This window comes from Microcaecilia unicolor, chromosome 10, assembly GCF_901765095.1.
Source record: "Microcaecilia unicolor chromosome 10, aMicUni1.1, whole genome shotgun sequence".
Lineage (NCBI taxonomy): Eukaryota > Metazoa > Chordata > Amphibia > Gymnophiona > Siphonopidae > Microcaecilia > Microcaecilia unicolor.
Genome location: NC_044040.1, coordinates 71,417,959 through 71,440,908, shown reverse-complemented (window position 1 = coordinate 71,440,908; position 22,950 = coordinate 71,417,959). Strand labels below are relative to the sequence as shown.

Here is a 22,950-nt window from a genome sequence, read left to right as displayed (position 1 = left end):
GTTTCAAATAAGTCAACATGGTACGCGTGTTTAATCATATTCCCATATTCAGTTTTTTAAACTTAAATGAGGTTTGCTCCAAATAACATAGTAACATAGTTGATGATGGTAGAAAAAGACCTGCACGGTCCATCCAGTCTGCCCAACAAGATAACGCATATCTGCTACTTTTTGTGTATACCTTACCTTGATTTGTATCTGTCTTTTTCAGGGCACAGACCGTAGAAGTCTGTCCAGAATTAGCCCCGCCTCCCAAACCACCAGCCCCGCCTCCCCCCACCGGCTCTGCCACCCAATCTCGGCTAAGCTCCTGAGGATCCATTCCTTCTGAACTGGATTCCTTTATGTTTATCCCACGCATGTTTGAATTCCGTTATCGTTTTCATCTCCACCACCTCCCGCGGGTGGGCATGCCAAGCATCCACCATTCTCTCCGTGAAAAAATATTTCCTGACATTTTTCTTGAGTCTGCCCCCCTTCAATCTCATTTCAGTTCTACCGCCTTCCCATCTCTGGAAAAGGTTCATTTGCGAATTAATACCTTTCAAATATTTGAACACCTGTATCATATCACCAGTGTTTCTCCTTTCCTCCAGGGTATACATGTTCAGGTCAGCAAGTCTCTCCTCATACGTCTTGTAACGCAAATCCCATACCATTCTCGTAGCTTTTCTTTGCACCGCTTCAATTCTTTTTACATCCTTAGCAAGATACGGCCTCCAAAACTGAACACAATACTCCAGGTGGGGCCTCACCAATGACTTATACAGGGGCATCAACACCCCCTTTCTTCTGCTGGTCACACCTCTCTCTATATAGCCTAGCTACGGCCACCGCCTTGCCACACTGTTTCATCGCCTTCAGATCCTCAGATACTATCACCCCAAGATCCCTCTCCCCGTTCGTACCTATCAGACTCTCACCGCCTAACACATACGTCTCCCGTGGATTTCTACTCCCTAAGTGCATCACTTTGCATTTCTTCGCATTGAATTTTAATTGCCAAACCTTAGACCATTCTTCTAGCTTCCTCAGATCCTTTTTCATGTTTTCCACTCCCTCCCGGGTGTCCACTCTGTTACAGATCTTAGTATCAACCGCAAATAGGTGAACTTTACCTTCTAATCTCTCGGCAATGTCACTCACAAATATATTGAACAGAATTGGCCCCAGCACCGATCCCTGAGGCACTCCACTACTCACCTTTCCCTCATCCGAGCGAATTCCATTAACCACCACCTTTTGGCGTCTGTCCGTCAACCAGTTCCTAATCCAGTTCACCACTTCGGGTCCTATCTTCAGCCCGTCCAGTTTATTTAAGAGCCTCCTGTGGGGAACCGTGTCAAAAGCTTTGCTGAAATCTAAGTAGATTATGTCTATAGCTCATCCCTGATTCAATTCTCCGGTCACCCAATCAAAGAACTCAATGAGATTCGTTTGGCACAATTTCCCTCTGGTAAAACCATGTTGTCTCGGTTCTTGCAACTTATTGGCTTCCAGGAAATTCACTATCCTTTCCTTAAGCATCGCTTCCACTACTTTTCCAATAACTGAAGTGAGGCTTACCGGCCTGTAGTTTCCAGCTTCTTCCCTATCATCACTTTTTTGAAGAGAGAACACATCCGCCATTCTCCAATCCCTTGGAACCTCTCCCGTCTGCAAGGATTTATTAAACAAATCTTTAAGAGGACCCGCCAGAACCTCTCTGAGCTCCCTCAATATCCTGGGGTGGATCCCGTCCGGTCCCATGGCTTTGTCCACCTTTAGATTTTAAAGTTGTTCATACACACTTCTCTTCAGTGAACGGTGCTATATCCACTCCATTCTCATTTGTACTTTTGCCAGTCAATTGCGGTCCTTTTCCAGAATTTTCTTCTGTGAAAACAGAACAAAAGTATCTATTTAGCAAATTTGCTTTTTCTTCATTATTATCTACATAGCGGTTCACAGTATCTTTTAGTCTCACAATTCCCTTTTTAGTCATTCTCCTTTCACTAATATACCTTAAGAAATTTTGTCACCCCTCCTTACATTTCTAGCCATTTGTTCTTCCTCTTGCGCTTTCGCCAGACGTATCTCTCTCTTGGCTTCTTTCAGTTTCATCTGGTATTCCTCCCCGTGTTCCTCTTCTTCAGTTTTTCTGTATTTCTGGAACGCCAACTCTTTAGCCTTTATTTTCTCAGTCACTTGCTTGGAGAACCATATTGGTTTCCTTTTTCTCTTGCTTTTATTTACTTTCCTTACATAAAGATTTGTGGCCCTATTTATAGCTTCTTTCAGCCTGGACCACTGTCCTTCCACTTCTTGTACGTCCTCCCAGCCCATCAGCTCCTTCCTTAGGTATTCCCCCATTTTCTAAAGTCAGCATGCTTGAAATCCAGGACTTTGAGTTTTGAGTGACCGTCCTCCACTCCAGCTGTCATATCAAACCAAACCGTTTGATAGTCACTGCTGCCCAGGTGGGCACCCACTCGGACATTTGACACGCTATCCCCATTTGTGAGCACCAGATCCAGCATCGCTCCCTCCCTCATGGGTTCCGTCACCCTTTGTCTGAGCAGAGCACTTTGGAAAGCATCCACGATTTCTCTACTTCTTTCTGATTCCGCAGATGGAACCTTCCAATCTACATCCGGCAGATTGAAATCTCCCAGCAACAGCACCTCTCTCTTGTTTCCCAACTTTTGAATATCTGCAATCAGATCTTTATCTAATTCTTCCAATTGTGTTGGAGGTCTGTAAACACAGGTCCCTGTCATTTCGGTCGATGTGATATCATTTCTCACATATAGAGCTACTCCTCCAGCTTTACGACCCTCTCTATCCTTCCTAAATAGATTAAAGCCTAGAACGTTTGCATCCCATTCATGGGACCCATTGAGCCACGTCTCCGTGATTGCAACAACATCTGTCTGCCTCCAACATCAGGGCTTGAAGGTCATGAACTTTATTGCTTAGACTGCGAGAATTTGTGGCCATCGCTTTCCATCTACATTTCCTGGTATGTGCTTCAACATTTGTGATTTGGGGGTGTCTTTTCTCTTTGGGTACCTTCATATCCTTTTGTTCCAACTTCATTGCTTTCTCTTCTGCCTCAGTTCTATTTTCAGGATCATCACAGTGCTGTAATGGAGCAAAAGAATTCTGTAGGGGCAACACTTGTGAGGGCAGATGCTTTTGTGTCACATAACAAAGTCTGCTTGAGCCTACTGTGAACCATCTATTCGTAGGTGGTTTTATTCTTTGAGGCAGTGGTGAGAAGTTGGTATGATTCTGTGCAGTCCTAGAAGCTGCTTTAAGTGCATCCAATTCCTGCTTTACTTTACTGAGCTCCTGTTTTAAACTAGATAGCTGAAGACAGATAGGACAAGACTTCAGTCTCCAGATGATTGGCCTTGAAATTAAAGAACCACAATTGTTAGAGAATAAAAGTCATCCTGATTGGTTGAAATGGGTATGAACAGGTGTACTATGTTGGGGTGAACAGTCTGTAAGATTGCCTGTGTATGAATGAGGAGTAAAGTTAATGGGTTTTGGTTTGTCTATAAATGAGTGGAAAACCCTGGGGTGGGTGGGACTATAAGTTCCAGTGAGTCAGCTAAGTGCTGTATCAATGAGAGTTCTCTAGGTATGACCAGAATGGTAGAGTCTGATCAAGGAATTTTCAGTTCAAGATTAAACTTTCAAAATTCCCCTGGAATATAACTTTCTTTTTGTAAATAGATCTAAATATTCCCAATAAATTATAGCAGTTTCATCAATGTAAAATGCAACTTTATAACCACAATGCAGTTTGAAAAGCCTATCCTCTATAAGAGCTAGGCAGGAAAGGAAAGAGGGTTCACAGGACAAATTAATTAAGCAATAAATTAAATAAGCCTTAAATTACAGAAAATATCAGGTATCTAAACCTCTAGCCAAAAAGTAGAGAAGTTAGAATAAAATAATCAGAATTTACTTAGCAGTAATTTGGTTCAGGTCCAGCACATGGAATGCTACAAGCAAGTGGTCTCTGTCCCTCTATCCAGAGCCCAACCCACCTCCTGCTGTGCAGTGATTTCCTGCCAGTGAGTCAGCTAAGTGCTGTACCAATGAGAGTTCTCTAGGTATGACCAGAATGGTAGAGTCTGATCAAGGAATTTTCAGTTCAAGATTAAATTTTCAAATTCCCCTGGAATATAACTTTCCTTTTCTAAATAGATCTAAATATTGCCAATAAATTATAGCAGTTTCATCAATGTAAAGTGCAACCTTATAACCACAATGCAGTTTGAAAAGCCTATCCTCTATCAGAGCTAGGCAGGAAATAGGTTTCTAAAATATGTTTTAAGAAAAAGCATTTACTTTTTACATGACTGCCATAGGCACATGAAGTTCTGTCCAGGTCTTTTCACTTGCTCTCCCAGCTGACTTGTAGTTGGTGCAGTGTATGGAGAGGGCTGAGAACTGACCTGCTGGCCCTGTATTTGAACTACTGGTGCCGGAGTCACAGGTGCACTCTGCAGAAAATTTGAAAAAGATAGGTTTGTAAACTGCAAGCAAAAAGATCAACTGATTAAAATTTTTCATTATCAGAGAATACGTCTTGAATTTGTATTATACAGTGCCTTGACTCACATGACAATGCATACATTGAGTGCTGAAAAAAGTGGATCACATTTCTTAAAACCTTTTCTCTGAAGAACTCATATCATAATGCAAAAAGGTGGGTTAATAGATACAGTAACAAGTCACAAATAATTCCGCTATATAGTAAATAAGCTTATAGTAACACTTTTGTGACTCTGCAACAGTGCATCTGCACTACCTGCAACAAACATCTCTCAATACTGAAAATGTAGAATTCTAAATCATATTTTTCTACAGACTAGAACAATGGCACAAAATACGTCCTTCTGGGTACAAGAGTAACACAGTAACATAATAGATGATGGCAGATAAAACCCAACACGTCCATCCAGTGTGCCCAACAAGATAAACTCAGAGCATATAGTATGATGCGATATAGCATATGCATTACTTTAGAGGCCAACCAAATTTCTGTTTCGGCACAGAAACAGGACTGAAATCCGGGTTTGGGTTTCGGCTGAAAATGCTTTATTGGAGAAACAAGTCAGATGCTAAAGAAGAGGCTCAATTTACAGACACAATATTAAATATTCCAATGCCAAACAGGATGACACCTCTGTGGGAAAGCACTTTACAAACCATCATCACACTGCATCAATGATCATAGGATAATAATACTAAAAGGAAATTTTAAGACAATCCAGGAAGGTAAGACCATAGAAATTAAAATGATGAAATAGTTTGACACCCACCAGACAGGATGTAACAAAGATCTGGGCTTTCTATCCCACTATAAACCATAAAATTCTACTGCTTTGTCACTCTTATCAGCCATCCATCTCTCCCTGTCTCTCACCAAACCCACCTCACCCTCTTCCTGTGAGACTATATATTCTGATGTTTGTTAACATTTGCTTATTTCTAATCTGAAGAAGGGTTACCTTCAAAAGCTAATAAAAAAATGTATAAAGTTAGTCCAATAAAAAAGGTATCTTATTTTCTTTTATATGTTTTGATTTATTTCTATCACCTTTAAAAGTGGACAAACACGGCTACCACACCACTTGGCTGAAACCTCAAACTCACTCTTCCCCTTCCCACGCCCACATCCAACATGTAGGCCATCCCCGGGCCTACCTTAAGAAGGCCTGGTGATCTAGTGGAGTCTTTGGGGGCAGGAGCGAACTCTCCCACTCATTCTTGCCTTGTGCCGCTGCTCCATTGCAATGGCTGCCGAGACTGGGCAGGAACAAGTGAGGCTTGTTCCTGCCCAAGAAGACTCCACTACACCACCAGACCTTCCTAAGGTAGGCCTAAGGAGATGGAGAGGGGGGCTGCTGCTGGAGGGTGGGGGGGGGGGGGGGGGGAGACAGGGGAGTTGGCTTGGTTTGGCAGAGGGATGTTTGGTCAGGTGTGAGGGAGGAAGAGAGTGTGTGTGTGTGTGCTAGTGTCATTTATGGTTGCAGTTTCTACCAAAACCAAGCCGCCAATTTCACTCGCAGATTCGGTTTCAGTACTTCAGGATCCATTCAAGCAAACAATTGAGAGAGTGGTCATGCTTATAAAGTTAAGAAACTATTACTGCACGTCTATATGTTCAATGTTATGATGGCTCCGTTAGGCAAAAGACTGGACGCAGCTGGGTTCTGCACTTTAATTTATGCGGACGATGTCACAATCTATATCCCTTTAAAGACTGGTCTTCCAGTAATGGTCCCTAAGATTAGGCTTGGTCTTGATTTGTTGGAATCCTGGGCTTCCGAATTTAAATTTAAGTTAAATAGATTTAAGACAATCTTTTGTGGGCAACAACCCCTTCGACCATACCGTATTAATAAACTTTACCATTGACAATGATAAATGATAAAGGGGACGGGAAAATGATAAAGGGAATGGGACGACTTTCCTATGAGGAAAGGCTAAAGCAGCTAAGGCTCTTCAGCTTGGAGAAAAGACGGCTGAGGGGAGCTATGATAGAGGTCTATAAAATGAATGGAGTAGAACGGGTAGACGTGAATTGTTTACTTTTTCCAAAAATACAAGGCTTAGGGGGCACAAAATGAAGCTACAAAGTAGTAAATTTAAAATGATTATTTTTTCCAAAAATACAAGGCTTAGGGGGCACAAAATGAAGCTACAAAGTAGTAAATTTAAAATGATTACTTTTTCCAAAAATACAAGGCTTAGGGGGCACAAAATGAAGATACAAAGTAGTAAATTTAAAATGAATGGGAGAAAATATTTCTTCACTCAATGCACAATTAAACTCTGGAATTTGTTGCCAGAGAATGTAGTAAAAGTGGTTAGTTTAGCGGGGTTAAAAAAAAAAAAAGGTGCGGAGGAAGTGACGTCACCGAAGCTGATGGCTGCCTAGCGTTCTAGCTCCCGTTCCTCGACAACTACAACAGCTATAAAAAGCTATCACCAACCTGTTTGGATCGGCCTGCAGTGTTCTCCGCTGCTCCTCATTGAATTTAAGATGAGTAAAGCGACTTCGGCGCGAGCTAAAGTGCAGGAGAAGGCAGCTGACGGCGGGCCGGCCAAAACCGCGAAGCGCCACGAGGTAATGGCGCCGGTCTCTCCTTCTGACTCTGACTCAGCGCTTTCACTAGCGGAATCGCGGAAACCGCATATTAAAAAAGGAATCTCAGGCGAACTTCGCCAGATCCTAAGCGGTATACAAGCTGATATAAATAAATCGAGGGATGAGATTTTGGAAAGAATGGAGTCGTTGAGCTCTGACCTCCGTGAGCTGGGGAACAGAGTTGAGGAGGTAGAAGCCAAGGTGGATGAGCACTCTGAATCCATACACTCAGTCGAAACCAATCTCCAAGCTTTAGATCAAAAACAAATAGATCTAACATATAAGCTTGATGATCTTGAAAACAGGGGAAGGAGAAATAATCTGAGATTCCGTGGAGTTCCTGAGGGTGGAGAAACAGAGGATGTTATTCAAATTGTACAGACACTGTGTGCCAGCTTGCTGGGGGCCGACGCTGAAGGGGTAAAGATTGAGATCGACAGAGCACATAGATCCCTGGGTCAGCGGCAGGAAAACAGAGCGCGGGACATTATCACCCGATTCCATAGGTATGAAACAAAGGAACAATTGCTCAACTGCGCCAGGAAAAAGTCTAACTTGGAATTTGGTGGGGCCACTGTGTCTGTCTATCAAGACTTATCACAGTTCACTCTGCAGCAAAGACGACTCATGAAGCCAGTTCTGGACATTTTGGCCAAGGAACAGATAACATATAGATGGGGCTTCCCCTTTTCCTTGATGTACTCACTTCAGGGGGTCAAGATGAGAGTGACGTCGATGATGGAAGCTTGGAAATCCCTGCATGGAGCAGGCCTGGTACAGACTAATAAACCGCCTGGCGCTTTGGCCCCAGCCACGAAGACAAAGCTTCAAAAGTGGCAAAGGATTCCTGCCACTCCTAAAAGAAATATTCCAAAAAGAAAAGTGGCTGTGGATGAAACCTGAACTTTACCAGAAGAAAAATGGCTGAAATTGATATCCTGGCTGGTAATGTTGCAAAGAGTTATTGGTGTTACTCTTTGTCTCAAGTTTGAATATGTTTTGTTTCTTGTTTATTAATGCTACCTTTAGCAAAAGTGAACTTTAATATTATAGTTAATGGAGGAAATGGTAATTAAGGATGTGAGGCTCCTTGTGAATGAAGTTGCATAAGTTACAAGATATTAAGAGGAGGGGAAATTTAAGGTTATGAACAATGGGCAGGGACCAATCATGAAGATGGGTAATTAAGGTTGCTCAATCTGGGTCCATAAAAATTGGTGATGACATAGGTATTTGGGGGGGGGGAGGGGGGGCTGGGTTGCCTGAATGCTGGTGGGTTACTTCCTCGCTTCCCACTACTGGGACTTGATCCCGTTAGTTGGTGCTAGACATGGGGGGATGGGGGGGACATGGGTAGGGGGAGGGTCATCACTAGGGGGAGGGAGGGTTAGGGAGGGAAGGGAGCACAACTGGTATTGGATAGAACAAAGACATGAAGTGGATGGATCCCTCTTGGAGGGAGAGAAAGCTGATGTAATAGCCCAGGCATGAATACAGACTTAAAAATCTTATCATATAATGTCAAGGGGCTGAATATGCCTCAGAAAAGACAGAAGTTTTTCAAAGAGATGCAGATGTTTAGGCCGCACATTGTATTGTTGCAGGAGACCCATCTCCGTAGGGCACATGAGAGGCTGTTAGCTCATCCAGAATACCCATGCTCCTTCTTCGCTTCCTCTGCTGATGACTCCAAAAAACGTGGGGTGGCAATTCTGTTCCACAAAACAATATCAGTCCAAGTAAAGAAAATTAGGCGGGACCCGGGAGGGCGTTTTTTACTTTTGCAAATTGTCCTGGATCAGGTGGATCTCACGCTTGCTTCGATTTACGCCCCTAATGAACATCAGGGGTCCTTTTACACTAAGGTGAAAAACACTCTGGCTGCATTTATTCGGGGTTCTTTGATTATGGGGGGTGATTTCAACGAGGTTATGGACCCCGGGTTGGATAGATCTGGGAACTCTCAACATCCAACGTCTAGGGACTCGGTGGCACTGGGCTCTTTGGTCCGTTCACTGGGCACCCTGGATGTATGGAGATTAACTCATACGACGACCAAAGACTACACTTTTTTTTCTCCTGTACACAACTCATACTCCCGGATCGATCATATCTTCCTCGACGTTACACTAGCAGAGAGGGGCCCGAAAGCTGAAATTGGCAACATTACATTTTCAGACCATGCCCCAGTTTGGGTAACCTTGTCGAGTATCAGAGCTGAGGCCAAAGATCAAAGATGGACACTTAACACAGACCTATTGCTGGAGGGGGAGGCTGTAGAGGGGTGTAGGAAGGTCCTGAAGGAGTATTTGGAGTTCAACATGGAATCGGGCCCCCCCCTTAGCGTGGTATGGGATGCTATGAAGGCAGTCTCAAGAGGGTACTTCATACAGTTAGCTAGTAGGCGAGCGAGGGTTCGGAGGGCCCAGCTGGCACAGTGCTTGGACAGGATTAGGATCCTAGAGGCACAGCATAAATCAGGTGGTTCCCCCTCTGTTCTGGAGGAGCTGCGTGGACAGAGGCTCCAGCTGGATACAATTTATTCTGACCAGCTAAGTTGGTTACAATCCAGAAATAAAGTCCGATCCTACGAGTTTACTAATAAGGCAGGTAGACTCCTGGCAATAAAGCTGCGTAGGCAAAGAGTGGACCGAACGGTCCCTCACATTAGGGACTCGAAAGGAGAGTTGTTGAACACCTCTGAGACCATAAGGAAACGCTTTAGTGAATTTTATCAGAAACTATACGCGCAGGAGACCAATCCACCTGAAAATGCTATCCTGGATTATTTGGCAGAGAGTGAACTGACCTCTATAACCAGCCAGCAGAGGGCAGCCCTAGATGCACCGGTAACTCCGGTTGAGGTCCAAAAAGCCATTCAACATTTACCTTCCTGTAAATCACCAGGCTTAGATGGCTTCCCGAATGAATTTTACAAGAAATATGCCCCTGAATTGGCCCCCCTGTTGGCTGATTTATTTAATTTGATTGGGAAAGGAGAGTCTTTGCCCACCTGCATGTTGGAAGCATGGATTGCAGTACTGCCCAAACCTAATAAAGATCATAAGGATTGTGGATCCTTTCGCCCTATATCTGTCTTAAATGCTGACGTCAAAATTCTAGCTAAAGTCCTGGCCAACCGTCTAGCACCTTTGCTCCCAGCTGTTATTCATCCTGATCAGGTGGGATTTGTCCCTTATAGAAAAGCAACTGACAACACTAGGCGAGTGGTCGATTTAATATACTTGGCTAAGAGAATGAAGAAACCCCTTTGTCTCTTAAGCTTAGATGCCGAAAAGGCTTTTGATAGGGTGCATTGGCCATTTATGTATAAGGTGATGGAGACCTTTGGGATAGGACCACAGTTTTGTGGATGGATACAAGCATTCTATAGCGCCCCTAAAGCCTGTGTTCGTGTCAATGGGGGTAACTCAGGGATGATACCCTTACATAGAGGCACTAGACAGGGCTGCCCTTTGTCTCCTTTATTATTTGCAATGGTAATGGAGCCGTTTGCAACCAGGTTGAGAGCTGACCCCAATATATCGGGACTCACCATGGGTGGGAGAACACATAAATTAGCCCTTTTTGCAGATGACGTTCTGTTATTTGTTACTAACCCCCTGACCACTTTCCCTGGGCTCCTGCGGGAAATAGAGGAATATTCGATAGTGTCGGGATTTAAAGTTAATATGTCCAAATCTGAAGTCTTAAACATAACCCTTCCGACGGAGCTTATGGAGTCATTGAGGACTTCCTACGCATTTAGATGGGCGGCTAAGAGCATTCGCTACCTGGGGATTAACTTGACAGCAGATCTATCAGATCTCTTTTCGGCTAATTATAAAGGTTTGGGAGAGGCAATTACAGAGGATCTGGGTAGATGGGGGGATATCACCCTCTCGTGGTTTGGCCGAATAGCAGCAGTAAAGATGAATGTCTTACCGCGCCTGCTCTACTTGTTTCAGGCCCTTCCAATCAACATGCCACGTAGATTTCTATCAATGCTACAAGATCGTATAATGCGCTTTATCTGGGGAGGGAAACGCCCACGCTTAGCACGTACGATTCTGTATCAGGATAGGGCGAGGGGAGGGCTGGGAGTACCCAATTTGGCCTGGTATTATAGAGCAGTTCAGGCACGCGCAGCAGTGGAGTGGTTCCAGGACTACCCAGATAGGCAATGGGTGCAGCTTGAACAATATACCCTAGGTGATAGGTCCTTGGGGGCCCTTATGTGGATACCGGGCTCACTTAGGTCCCTGGAAACAGGATTATGTCCTTCAATATATGTTACCCTTTCAAACTGGGATAGCATGTTCACACTCCGGCGCACAACACTATCTCGTCTGTCACCCATAGCCTATAATCCTTTGTTTTACCCAGGTACGACAAGGGGAATATTCACAAGATGGTACACTGAGGGACTACGACAATGGGGCCATTTATTTGATGGCGAGAATTTGTTGTCCTACTCTGCAGCTCTTGAGAAATTCCCGATAGTGGGATCTGATCGATACGCCTATTTTCAATTGGCATCCTTTCTTAAGACAAGGGCAGTTCGGGAGGTTATGGCCAGAGAACAAACAGCGATAGAGCTTATCTGTGAAGGTCCTCCTACGACTACTGGGCTGGTCTCTCGCCTGTATCACATTATTAATAGACAATCCCCGAGCTATACAGTTCATAGGAAGAGTTGGCAGAGGGAGCTGGGTGTGGAACTGGAGGAAGCTACATGGGAGAGGTTGGAGCGGGCAGTGGTGAGGGTGTCGTCTCATGTGCCCTTCCGGGAGAATGCGGTGAAGGTGCTGTATCGTTGGTACTTGACACCTGAGCGTCTTCAGCGTATTTACCCCACATTGACGGGGCTGTGCTGGAGGGGTTGTGGGGTACGTGGCACAGCTGGCCACCTATGGTGGACCTGTAAGAAGGTTAGGGCCTATTGGAGATCGATTCATAGTAGGTTACAAGGATGGACGGGCAGCCCAATGCCATGGAGCCCAATGTTCTTTCTATTTTTTGGGGGAGCAGTGAACCTTTCCAGAAACCAACATATATTTGTGGGACAGGCCATAACTGCCGCAAGAGTTATAATTGCTGCATGTTGGAAGCAGCCCATGACTCCGCCTATCACTAGATGGGTCCAAAAACTGAGATACACCTGCGAGATGGAAAGACTTCTAGCAGAGAGGCATAACCAATTAGGCAGATGGCATCAGATCTGGGATTCTTTTCTTCTTCATGTATAATTTGATTTAAGGTTTCTGTTAAAGTTGTGCCGGAAGGGTGGGTGGGAGGGGCAGGGAGGGAGGGATGGGTAAATAATAGAATATTATAAATGAAAACTCTGAAAATGTGAAGTTTTGGAACCATAAATCTGACTAATTTATTTGACACTTCAATGCAATAAGAATTACTTACTTTTTGGTACATAGAGCAATAATCACTTTGATTTGTATTGTATAAACGTGAACTTTTGAGAATACTTTGGCCTACATAAATGACATGTACTATGGCTTGCATATTGTACTATGTTTCAGATGTTTTGTATTATCTATTAATAAAGACTTCAAAAAATTAAAAAAAAAAAAAAAAAAAAAAAGGTTTGGATGGCTTCCTAAAACATATTGTACTGTTTTGGGATCTTGCCAGGTATTTGTGACCTGGATTGGCCACTGTTGGAAACAGGATGCTGGGCTTAAAGGACCTTGGGTCTGTCCTAGTATGGCAATACCAAAAAAAAAAAAAAACCATCCTACCCCTTAGACATTACACAGGGTACTGTGTGTATTAACTGACAGTCACCTTATGTTCGAGCCTCAGGTTTCCTCAGTAGTGAAAAAAAAATCCATCAGGTCTCTTTGGAAGATGAGGAGAATCAGATCATATTTCTTACCTGCCTTTAGACTGCTAGCTCAATCCTTGGTTTAAACTCAATTCGATTAGTGCAATTCCATCTATGTTGGAGGGTGTCCTAAAATGGCTGCAAACAGCCCAAAATACAGCAGCTAGGCTTGTCCTCATGGTATCAAATTTTGAAAGAGCCGCTGCATTATTATGTAAGCTGCACTTGCTGTCCATTAAAGCTAGGGACTCTTGAGGCAGGCCGGAGTGGCAGAAACACGACTCGTGTTGAGTCCAGGTTTTAGAAATAAACTCTTGATGTGAACTTTATTTCCATTAGAGGTTTTTTTTTGTCATCATCTATCTTGTCTCCTTCGCTGTGACTGTTTGCATTGTTTGACCTGTGTGGAGGTTATTGTTCTTCTGTATGACGGTACTGAAACAGTAATAAGTTCATTATTGGATCATGTAAGGGATACTGCTGAGCGAAGAAAAGAGCATCTTACTACATCAATTTGACCTTTCTTCCGCTTTTGATTTGGTACATCATACTATTCTTTTGAAGATCTTAGAGGAAATAGGCATGGCTGGAAATGTTCTGAAAAGGTTTCATGGCTTTTTGATTAGTAGGTCTTATAGGGTCAGGATGAATGGTGTCCTTTCCTTGAAATCGCATAATCACTGTGGAGTTCTCCAGGGTTCTCCTCTTTCCCCCCATATTGTTTAATGTATTTCTGCGCTCACTGGGGTATGGATTTTTGTTGCAGTTATGCAAATGATATTTCTGTACTTATTCTATCAAGTTCTCCTACAGAGATTGATCTTTCTAGGGTTCATAAATGTATAAATTTGCTAGGAGAATGGATGCTTAGCCATACGCTAAAACAATACTGACAACACAAAATTTCTGTGTTTCAACAATAAACTGGATTCTATTCCTAGTTCTATTTGTATTAATCAAGTAGAATATAAGATGTCCACACTGATAAAGATCTTTGGTGTTCAGTTGACAGTTCAGTTTCCATAGAAACCCAAATATACTCCCTAGTAAAGAAAGAAATTTTTTTTCTGATGAGGAAACTTCGCTGCATCTAAAACTACTTTGAGAAAGATCAATTCCTGGTACAGGCACTCTTATTCTCGCAATTGGATTACTGTAATTTTGGTTACTTGCAGTCGCGTTCCTAGGCTGCCTGATACCCGGGGCGGATCGCCGATGCGCCCCCCCCGGGTGCGGCACAGCCCCCCCCCCACCGGCGAAATTACCCCCTCTGTCCCGGGTGCATTTTTACCTGCTTGGGGGGGGGGGGGGGTGCCGTGCGCCTGTTGGCTGAGTCCGCTCGTTCCCTCCCTGCTGCTCCCTCTGCCCCGGAACAGGAAGTAACCTGTTCCACGCAGAGGGAGCAGCAGGGAGGGAACAAGCGGACTCAGCCAACAGGCGTGCACCCGGGGCGGACCGCCCCCACCTTGGTACGCCACTGGTTACTTGGGCTATACTAAGGGTCTACTGAAATGACTACAGACGGTACAGAACACAGCAGTGATTTTTGGAGCGACCACTCGTGCGGTTGCATGACTCTGCTCAGTCTGTCGGCCAGACTGTTGTTTACGCCAGCCAGGTATGTGACTTGGAGAAGCATGCCGAACTGGCAGGCCCAACGCCACATCCCGACGGCTTCCTGACACAGGTGGCGAGATCCGGTGCCTCCCTGCTTGTTGATGTAATACATTGCAACCTGGTTGTCTGTCCGAATTTGGATAATTTGACAGGACAGCCGATCTCTGAAAGCCTTCAGTGCGTTCCAGACCGCTCGGAGCTACAGGAGGTTGATCTGAAGATCCTTTTCCTGGAGGGACCACAGTCCTTGGGTGTGAAGCCCATCGACATGAGCCCCCCCAGCCCAGGAGAGACACATCCGTCGTTAGCACCTTCGTGGGCTGTGGAATTTGGAATGGGCGCCCCAAGGTCAAATTGGTCCGAATGGTCCACCAGTGCAGTGAATTGCGGCAGCTGGTGGAGAGGCGGATGACATCTTCTAGATTCCCGGTGGCTTGAAACCACTGGGAAGCTAGGGTCCATTGAGCAGATCTCATGTGAAGACGAGCCATGGGAGTCACATGAACTGTGGAGGCCATATGACCCAGAAGTCTCAACATCTGCCGAGCTGTGATCTGCTGAGACGCTCTGGTCTGGGAAGCCAGGGACAGGAGGTTGCTGGCCCTCGCTTCTGGAAGGAAGGCCTGAGCCGTCTGAGTATTCAGCAGAGCTCCTATGAATTCCAGAGATTGGGCAGGTTGGAGATGGGACTTTGGGTAGTTTATCACAAACCCCAGCAGCTCCAGGAGGCGAATAGTGCATTGCATGGACCGGAGAGCTCCTGCCTCCGAGGTGTTCTTGACCAGCCAATCATCGAGATATGGGAACACGTGCACTCCCAGCTTGCGTAGATACGACGCTACCACCACTAGGCACTTTGTAAACACCCGTGGGGCAGAGGCGAGCCCAAAGGGCAGCACACAATACTGAAAGTGCCGTGTGCCCAGGTGGAATCTGAGATACTGTCTGTGAGCTGGCAGTATCGGGATGTGAGTGTATGCGTCCTTTAAATCCAGGGAACATAGCCAATCGTTTTTCTGAATCATTGGCAGAAGGGTGCCCAAGGAAAGCATCCTGAACTTTTCTTTGACCAGGAATTTGTTCAGGCCTCTCAGGTCTAGGATGGGGCGCATCCCCCCTGTTTTCTTTTCCACAAGGAAGTACCTGGAATAGAATCCCTGCCCTTCCTGCCCGGGTGGTACGGGCTCAACCGCATTGGCGCTGAGAAGGGCGGAGAGTTCCTCTGCAAGTACCTGCTTGTGATGGGAGCTGAAGGATTGAGCTCCCGGAGGACAATTTGGTGGAAGGGAGGCCAAATTTAGGGCGTATCCGCACCGCACTATTTGGAGAACCCACTGGTCGGAGGTTATGAGAGGCCACCTTTGGTGAAAAAAATTTTAACCTCCCCCCGACCGGCAGATCGTCCGGTACGGACACTTTGAGGGCGGCTATGTTCCCATGGATCCAGTCAAAAGCCTGTCCCCGGCTTTTGCTGTGGAGGCACAGGGGGCTGCTTAGGCGCACGCTGTTGACGAGAACGAGCGCGCTGGGACTGTCCCTGTGCCAGACGAGGCCTTCGGGCCGGCTGGGTGTACCTACGCTTGTTAAAGGCGTAGGGCGCAGCCTGCCGGGCCCGGGAAAAACGTCCACCTGCTGAGGTGGATGCTGAAGGCGCCCGGTGGGAGAGCTTGTCGAGGGCGGTTTCCCACTGATGCAATTGGTCCACCAGCTGCTCGACCTTCTCACCAAAAGTATTATCCCCCCGGCAAGGGACGTCGGCCAGTCTCTGCTGGGTGCGGTTGTCCAGGTCAGAGGCACGCAGCCATGAGAGCCTGCGCATCATTATACCTTGGGCCGCAGCACGAGATGCCACATCACAGGTGTCATAGATACCCCTGGACAAGAACTTTCTGCACGCCTTCAGCTGCCTGACCACCTCCTGAAAGGGCCTGGACTGCTCCGGAGGGAGCTTGTCGACCAGGTCCGCCAGTTGCTTCACATTATTCCGCATGTGGATGCTCGTGTAGAGCTGGTAAGACTGGATGCGGGTCACGAGCATGGAAGATTGGTAGGTCTTCCTCCCAAACGAGTCCAGAGTGCGAGACTCCCGCCCCGGGGGCGCAGAGGCGGTATCCCTCGAATTCCGTGCCCTCTTGAGAGCAGAGTCCACGACCGCCGAGTCATGAGGCAATTGGGGCCGCATTAACTCTGGGTCCGAGTGGATTCTGTATTGGGACTCTGCTTTCTTGGGGATGGTGGGATTAGATAATGGTCTCAGCCAGTTCCGAAGCAGTGTCTCTTTGAGGACATTGTGCAACGGCACCGTGGAGGACTCTCTAGGTGGTGATGGATAGTCGAGGACCTCGAGCATCTCAGCCCTCGGCTCATCCATAGAGACCACAGGAAAGGGAATGCAAATAGACATGTCCCTGACGAAGGAGGCAAAGGAGAGGCTCTCAGGTGGGGAGAGTTTCCTCTCTGGTGAAGGAGTGGGGTCGGAGGGAAGGCCCACAGACTCCTCTGAGGAGAAATATCTGGGGTCCTCCTCCTCCCCCCCACGAGGCCTCTTCCTCGGTGTCAGACTTGAGCTCATGCAGCTCAGTCCTCAACCGGGCCCGGCCCGACATCGAGGCACCGAGGCCTCGGTGTCGTCGTCGAGCGGTGGACTCCCGCGCCGGCGGGGATGAAGCTCCCTCCATCGACATCGACTCCACCTGCGTGGCGGTCGAGACCGGCGCCGCAAGCGTCGAAGGCCTCGGCACCGGGCTAGAGCACGCCGGCGCCACCATCAACGGCGCCGAGGGCGCAAGCACGCCTGGCGCCGGCACAGTCTGGCGCATCAGCCCTTCCAGGATTCCTGGAAGGATGGCTCGGAGGCACTCGTCCAGGCCCGCTGTCGGGAAAGGCGAGGGGGCCGGTAGAGGTGTCGGTGCCGGAAGCTGTTCGGGTCCAGGAGACTGCACCGAAGTGCTGGCACCCTGCCGCGGCGGTACCTCTACTACAGAGGGGGACCTCTCCTCTCGACGCTGCCGCTTCCTCGGCGTCGACTCCTCCCTGGCGCCGGGAGCCGGATGCGTCGTGGGCGACCGATGACTGTGCTTCTTCGCCTTTTTGCGGTGCCCGTCATCGGCGCTCGGTGGAACAGACGAGGAGGAAGTCGATCCCTCTCGGCCTCGAGGGATCGGGTCCGACAGGGTTCAGTCCTGAGGGCCATGGGTAGAGGGAGTGACCAGGGCCGATTGCCCACGCGGCTTCTCACCCCTGCCTTCACCGGAGGACCGGTGGGCCGACGGGACCTGTGCTCCTGGGGTCGATGCCGTCGGTGCCGATTTTGTGGACATCGATACCGGTACCGAAGAACCGGCCGTCGATACCGATGCCGTCGAAGTCGAGGGGCCGGCGCAAGTTCCAAAAAGACGGTCCCGAAGAACTTGCCTCGCTACCTGTGTCCGTTTCCGGAGACCGAGACACAAAGTACATGACTTGGTATCGTGCTCCGGCCCGAGGCACTGGAGGCACCAAGCGTGACTGTCGGTCTGTGAGATATGCCGGCCGCACCGACCACACTTCTTAAATCCACTCGGGACCTTCGAGGACATCGACGGAAAAATCGCGTCGGCGAAGTCAAAGCCGTCGATGGTGGCGGTAAAATTCACACCTCGAAAACAAATTGACCGTGCGGCCACAAGGCCGCAACGCGACATCCCCGCTAAGAGATGAGGGAAAAACAAAGTTTGTTTTATTTATTTTTTTTTAAACCAAAGGGAAAAAACAACGAATCAACGAAAGAGAAGAAAATTAAAGAAAATTCGCGGCGAAAGCGCGATCCGGTTTCCGGGGCTGACAGAGAGAGAGACGAACGCGGCTCTCTCCAGCGCGGAAAAAGAAAGACTGAGCGGGAACGGTCACGCACGGGCGGGAAGACGGTCGCTCATGCGCGGTCGGCGTGCCCTGCGTGCGGGACCGCCCGCGAAGTTCTGTTCCGGTTGGTGGGGGCTGCCGTGGACGTCAACCCAGTCGTGAGAACAAGCAGCCTGCTTGTCCTCGGAGAATACCTGCTACAGATAAGTATCTCTGCTTTCTCCGAGGACAAGCAGGCTGTCATACTCTCACGTGCTGGGCGGACTGTCTGTGGGGCCTTGTCCACTCCATGTAGTAGGCCAATGTTTTCTTGCAGTCCAAGGTGGGCAAGAGGTTGGGGAAAGAATATTGGCAAGACAACGACTGGTTCATATAGAACTCCGACACCAACTTCAGCAGGAACTTTGGGTGTGTGCGAAGGACTACTCTGTTGAGATGGAACTTAGTATAAGTTGCATCCACTACTAAGGCTTGAAGCTCACCGACCCTATGAGCTGAAGTAACAGCTATAAAGAAAATGACCTTCAAGGTCAAGTACTTCAGATGGCAGGAATTCAGTGGCTCAAAAGGAGCTTTCCGCAGCTGGGTGAGAACGAAGTTGTGATCTCATGACGCTGGTGGAGGTTTGACAGGAGGCTTTGACAAAAGCAAACCTCTCATTAAGGGAACAACTAAAGGCTGTCCAGAGATAGGCTTACCTTCTACACGCTGGTGGACCCTTATGGAGTTAGTCTTAAGACCAGACTCTGGGTGTAGAAGGTATTCAAGTAGGGTCTGTGTAGGACAAGAAAGGAGATCTATGGCCTTGCTGTCACACCAGACAGCAAACCTCCTCCATTTAAAAGAATAACACCTCTTAGTAGAATCTTTCCTGGAAGCCAGCAAGACCCGGGAGATGTCCTATGAAAGACCCAAGGAAGCGAATTCTAGGCTCTTAACATCCAGGACTGTGAGAGCCAGAGACTGGAGGTTGAGATGTAGAATCGACCCCTTGTTCTGGGTAATGAGGGTCAGAAAACACTCCAATCTCCATGGTTCTTCGGAGGACAATTCCAGAAGAAGAGGGAACCATATTGACGCGGCCAGTATGGTTCAATCAGAATAATGGTTCTGCGGTCTTGCTTGAATTTCAACAAAGTCTTTCCTACTAGAAGTATGGGAGGATACGCATACACAAGGCCTGTCCCCCAATGAAGGAGAAAGGCATCGGACTAGTTGTGGGCCTGAAGCCTGGAACAGAACTAAGGGACCCTGTGATTGAATTGAGTGGCAAAAAGATCCACCGAGGGGGTGCCCCATGCTTGTAACATCTTGCAGGCCATGCCCAAGTGGAGAGACCACTTATGCGGTTGCATTATCCTGCTCAGTCTGTCAGCCAGGGAGTTGTTTGCGCCCACCAGATACGTGGCAGGCGAGCCCAAATGCCAAATCTGGACAGATTCCTGACACAGAGGGCGTGATCCAGTACCCCCCGGTAGATGTAATACAGTGCAACCTGATTGTCTGTTTGAACGAGAATAATTTGATGGGACAGCTGATCTCTGAAAGCCTTTAGAGTGTTCCAGACTGCTCGAAGCTCCAGGAAGTTCATCTGAAGATTCGTTTCCCGGAGGGACCAAGTTCCTCGAGTGTAAAGCCCATCGACATAAGCTCCCCATCCCAGGAGAGATGCATCCATCGTCAGCACCTTTTACTTTGGAATGGAAGTCCCAGAGTCAAACTGGATCAAATTGTAGACCACTGAAGAGAGCGAACAATCTCTGGGGACACTTGAAAGACATCTTCCAGGTTTCCCGTGGCTTGATACCACTGAGAAGCTAGTGTCCACTGAGTTGGTCTCATGTGAAGACGTGCCATGGGCGTCACGTAACCCTGGAGGCCATGTGGCCCAGCAATCTCAACATCTGCTGAGCTGTGACATGCCGAGAGGTTTGAACCTTGGATGCCAGCAAGACTAGATTGTCTGCTCTGGCCTCCGGGAGATAAGCTTGAACCTTCTGTGTGTCGAGCAGGGTTCCTATGAATTCCAATTTCTTGACAAGGTTTAGATGGGACTTGGGGTAGTTTAAAACAAACCCTAGTAGCTCTAGCACTTGAATAGTCATTCACATGGACTCCAGAGCACTGTCCTCCGAGGTGCTCTTCAACAACCAATCGTCGAGATATGGGAACACATGGACTCCCAGTCTGAGTAGCAATGCTGCGGCTACTGCTAGACACGGTGAAAACTCTGTGAGCTAACATGAGACCAAAAGGCAACATGTGGTACTGAAAATGATGTGTTCCCAGCCAAAATCGAAGATACTTTAAGTGGGTAGGAAGTATTGGGATATGAGTATATGCGTGAGCATAGCCAATCGTTTTCCTGAATCACTGGGAGAAGGGTGCCCAGGGAAACCATCCTGAACTTCTCTCAGACTAAAAACTTGTTCAGGGCCCTTAGGTCTAGAATGGGATGCATCCCCTCTGTCTTCTTTTGCACAAAGAAGTACCTGAACTAGAATCCCTGCCTTTCTTCTCCTGGGGAAACGGGTTTGACTGCATTGGCCTTCAGAAGGGCAGAGTGTTCCTCTGCAAGTACCTGTTTGTGCTGAGAGTATGAATGAGCTCTCGGTGGGCAATTTGGAGGTTTGGAATGCCAACTGAGGGTGTATCCGAGATAGACTAGTTAAAAAACCCAATGATTGGAGATTATGAGAGGGCACCTTTGGTGAAAAAATTTTAACCTCCCCCTGACCAGCAAGCCATCCGGGACAGATCCTTGTACAGCGGCTATGCTGGAGCAAGTCAAAAGCTCGCACCTTGCTTTGACTGGGGAGCAGCAGGGGCCTTAGGCGCACACTGTTGACGAGAATGAGTGCACTGGGGATGAGCCTGAGCAGGCCGGCAAGCTGGGGGCGTATACCTACACCTAGAATAGTAGTAGGGACCACTCCTTGACTTGCCAAATGTAATCTGTTGGGTTGGTCGTGAGCCCTTGGGCCCTGGCCGAGGCCAGCAGGGCGCCGACCCAGGCCAAGGGGAGACCGACCCACCACCACCCACCCCAGCTACACAATACCCCTAAGCTACCCCTCCCCGCTGTCCCTCAGGAAGAAGGGAAATAGGCATACAGGCGGGCCTCGCGGCCGAACTGGAACCCACGCACACAGAGCCACTCGTGCGGGCCTCACGGCCAAACGGGAACCCAGACACACACAGGGAGGGGTGAAAGAACCCAGAGGGCCCCCGGTACCCCAAGATGCCAGACACGCACTGAACACCAGCAATAGGGCAGAGAGAGAAACAAAAGAACCAGAGCGGGCCACACCCACCCAGGGGACTAGCGCAGGACAGGGGAACTAACACAGCAACTCCCAACAGGGTTAGGAAGCCCCCAGGCAGAAGCCAGAGGAACCAGACACAAAAAAGGGAGACAGAAAGCCTATGCCTTACTCCCACAGCAGACAGAGGCAGAAATACAGCACACAAAGGGTTAAGTTAGCAGGGTCAGCATACGAGGGAGAAAGAGAGAGCTCCTATAACAAAGAAGCCGAGAGAAAACTCCCCGCGGAGGGGAAGCACAGCCCTACTAAACAACATACCGAAAGAGACAGGGACACAGCACTCACAGTACACAAAGGGTTACTCACTGCACCCGGGGAGAGAAATCATATAAACAAACAAACAATGGAGATAAGGCCCAGAGCCACGGAAGCTGAACGCCCAGCCCCCACTAACAAACGAGCAGCTGGCCCTGATTACAGAGCTCCATACATACACATCCAGCAGCAGCTAACCCAGAGGGAAGGAAACGAAAACTCTAACACAAACACAGATCCTTGTCAGAACCCAGAGCACGTTCTGAGAGAAAACTATCCGGCTTTCCAGTTACCACCAAGGTAAGTAACGCCAAAGCAGAGGGACTCTCCAGCTGCAGGTTAAAGTACTATCTCCTGACGTCAGCACAAACCCTGGCAGCCAATCAGAAGAGACGTCCCCCCTCCCCCTCAGCAAAACCGGCAGAATCATAACATCAAAAAACCTCCTAGATGAGGAGGTAGATGCAGAAGGCATCTGTCAGGAGAGAGAAGAGATGGTATCATTGTGTTTCTTGATCTGGTCAGCGACCTCCTCAATCTTCTCTACAAAAAGATTATCCCCCTGCCAACCTCTGCTGAACTGAATGTTCCAAGTCAGAAACATGCAGCCATGAGAGTCTGCACATTGCTATACTCTGAGCAGAGATCCTGGATGCCACATCAAAAGTGTTGCAAGTGCCCCTGGCCAAGAACTTTCGACATGCCTTCTGCTGCTTGACCAACTGGTGAAAAGGTCTGGCCTGTTCCAGAGGGAGCATATCGACCAAGTCAGACAGGTGCCTCACCGAGTTCAGCAAGCACATGCTTGTGAACAGCTGGTATGATTGAATGTGGGAGATGAGCATAGAGGCATGGTTCATCTTTCTCCCAAAAGAATCCAGGGTTCAAGCTTTTCTGCCTGGGGGAGCAGAGGC

General features: G+C 47.8%; 1 protein-coding gene across 1 annotated transcript in view; it reads right to left on the bottom strand.

Moving 5' to 3' along the window:
- ARID2 (AT-rich interaction domain 2) overlaps window positions 1-22,950 on the bottom strand; it is a 581,863-nt gene that overhangs the window by 58,641 nt on the left and 500,272 nt on the right. Inside the window, exon 16 of the mRNA XM_030215750.1 lies at window positions 4,345-4,499. Coding sequence (XP_030071610.1) covers window positions 4,345-4,499 — 155 coding nt within the window. The remainder of the gene's footprint in view (window positions 1-4,344; window positions 4,500-22,950) is intronic.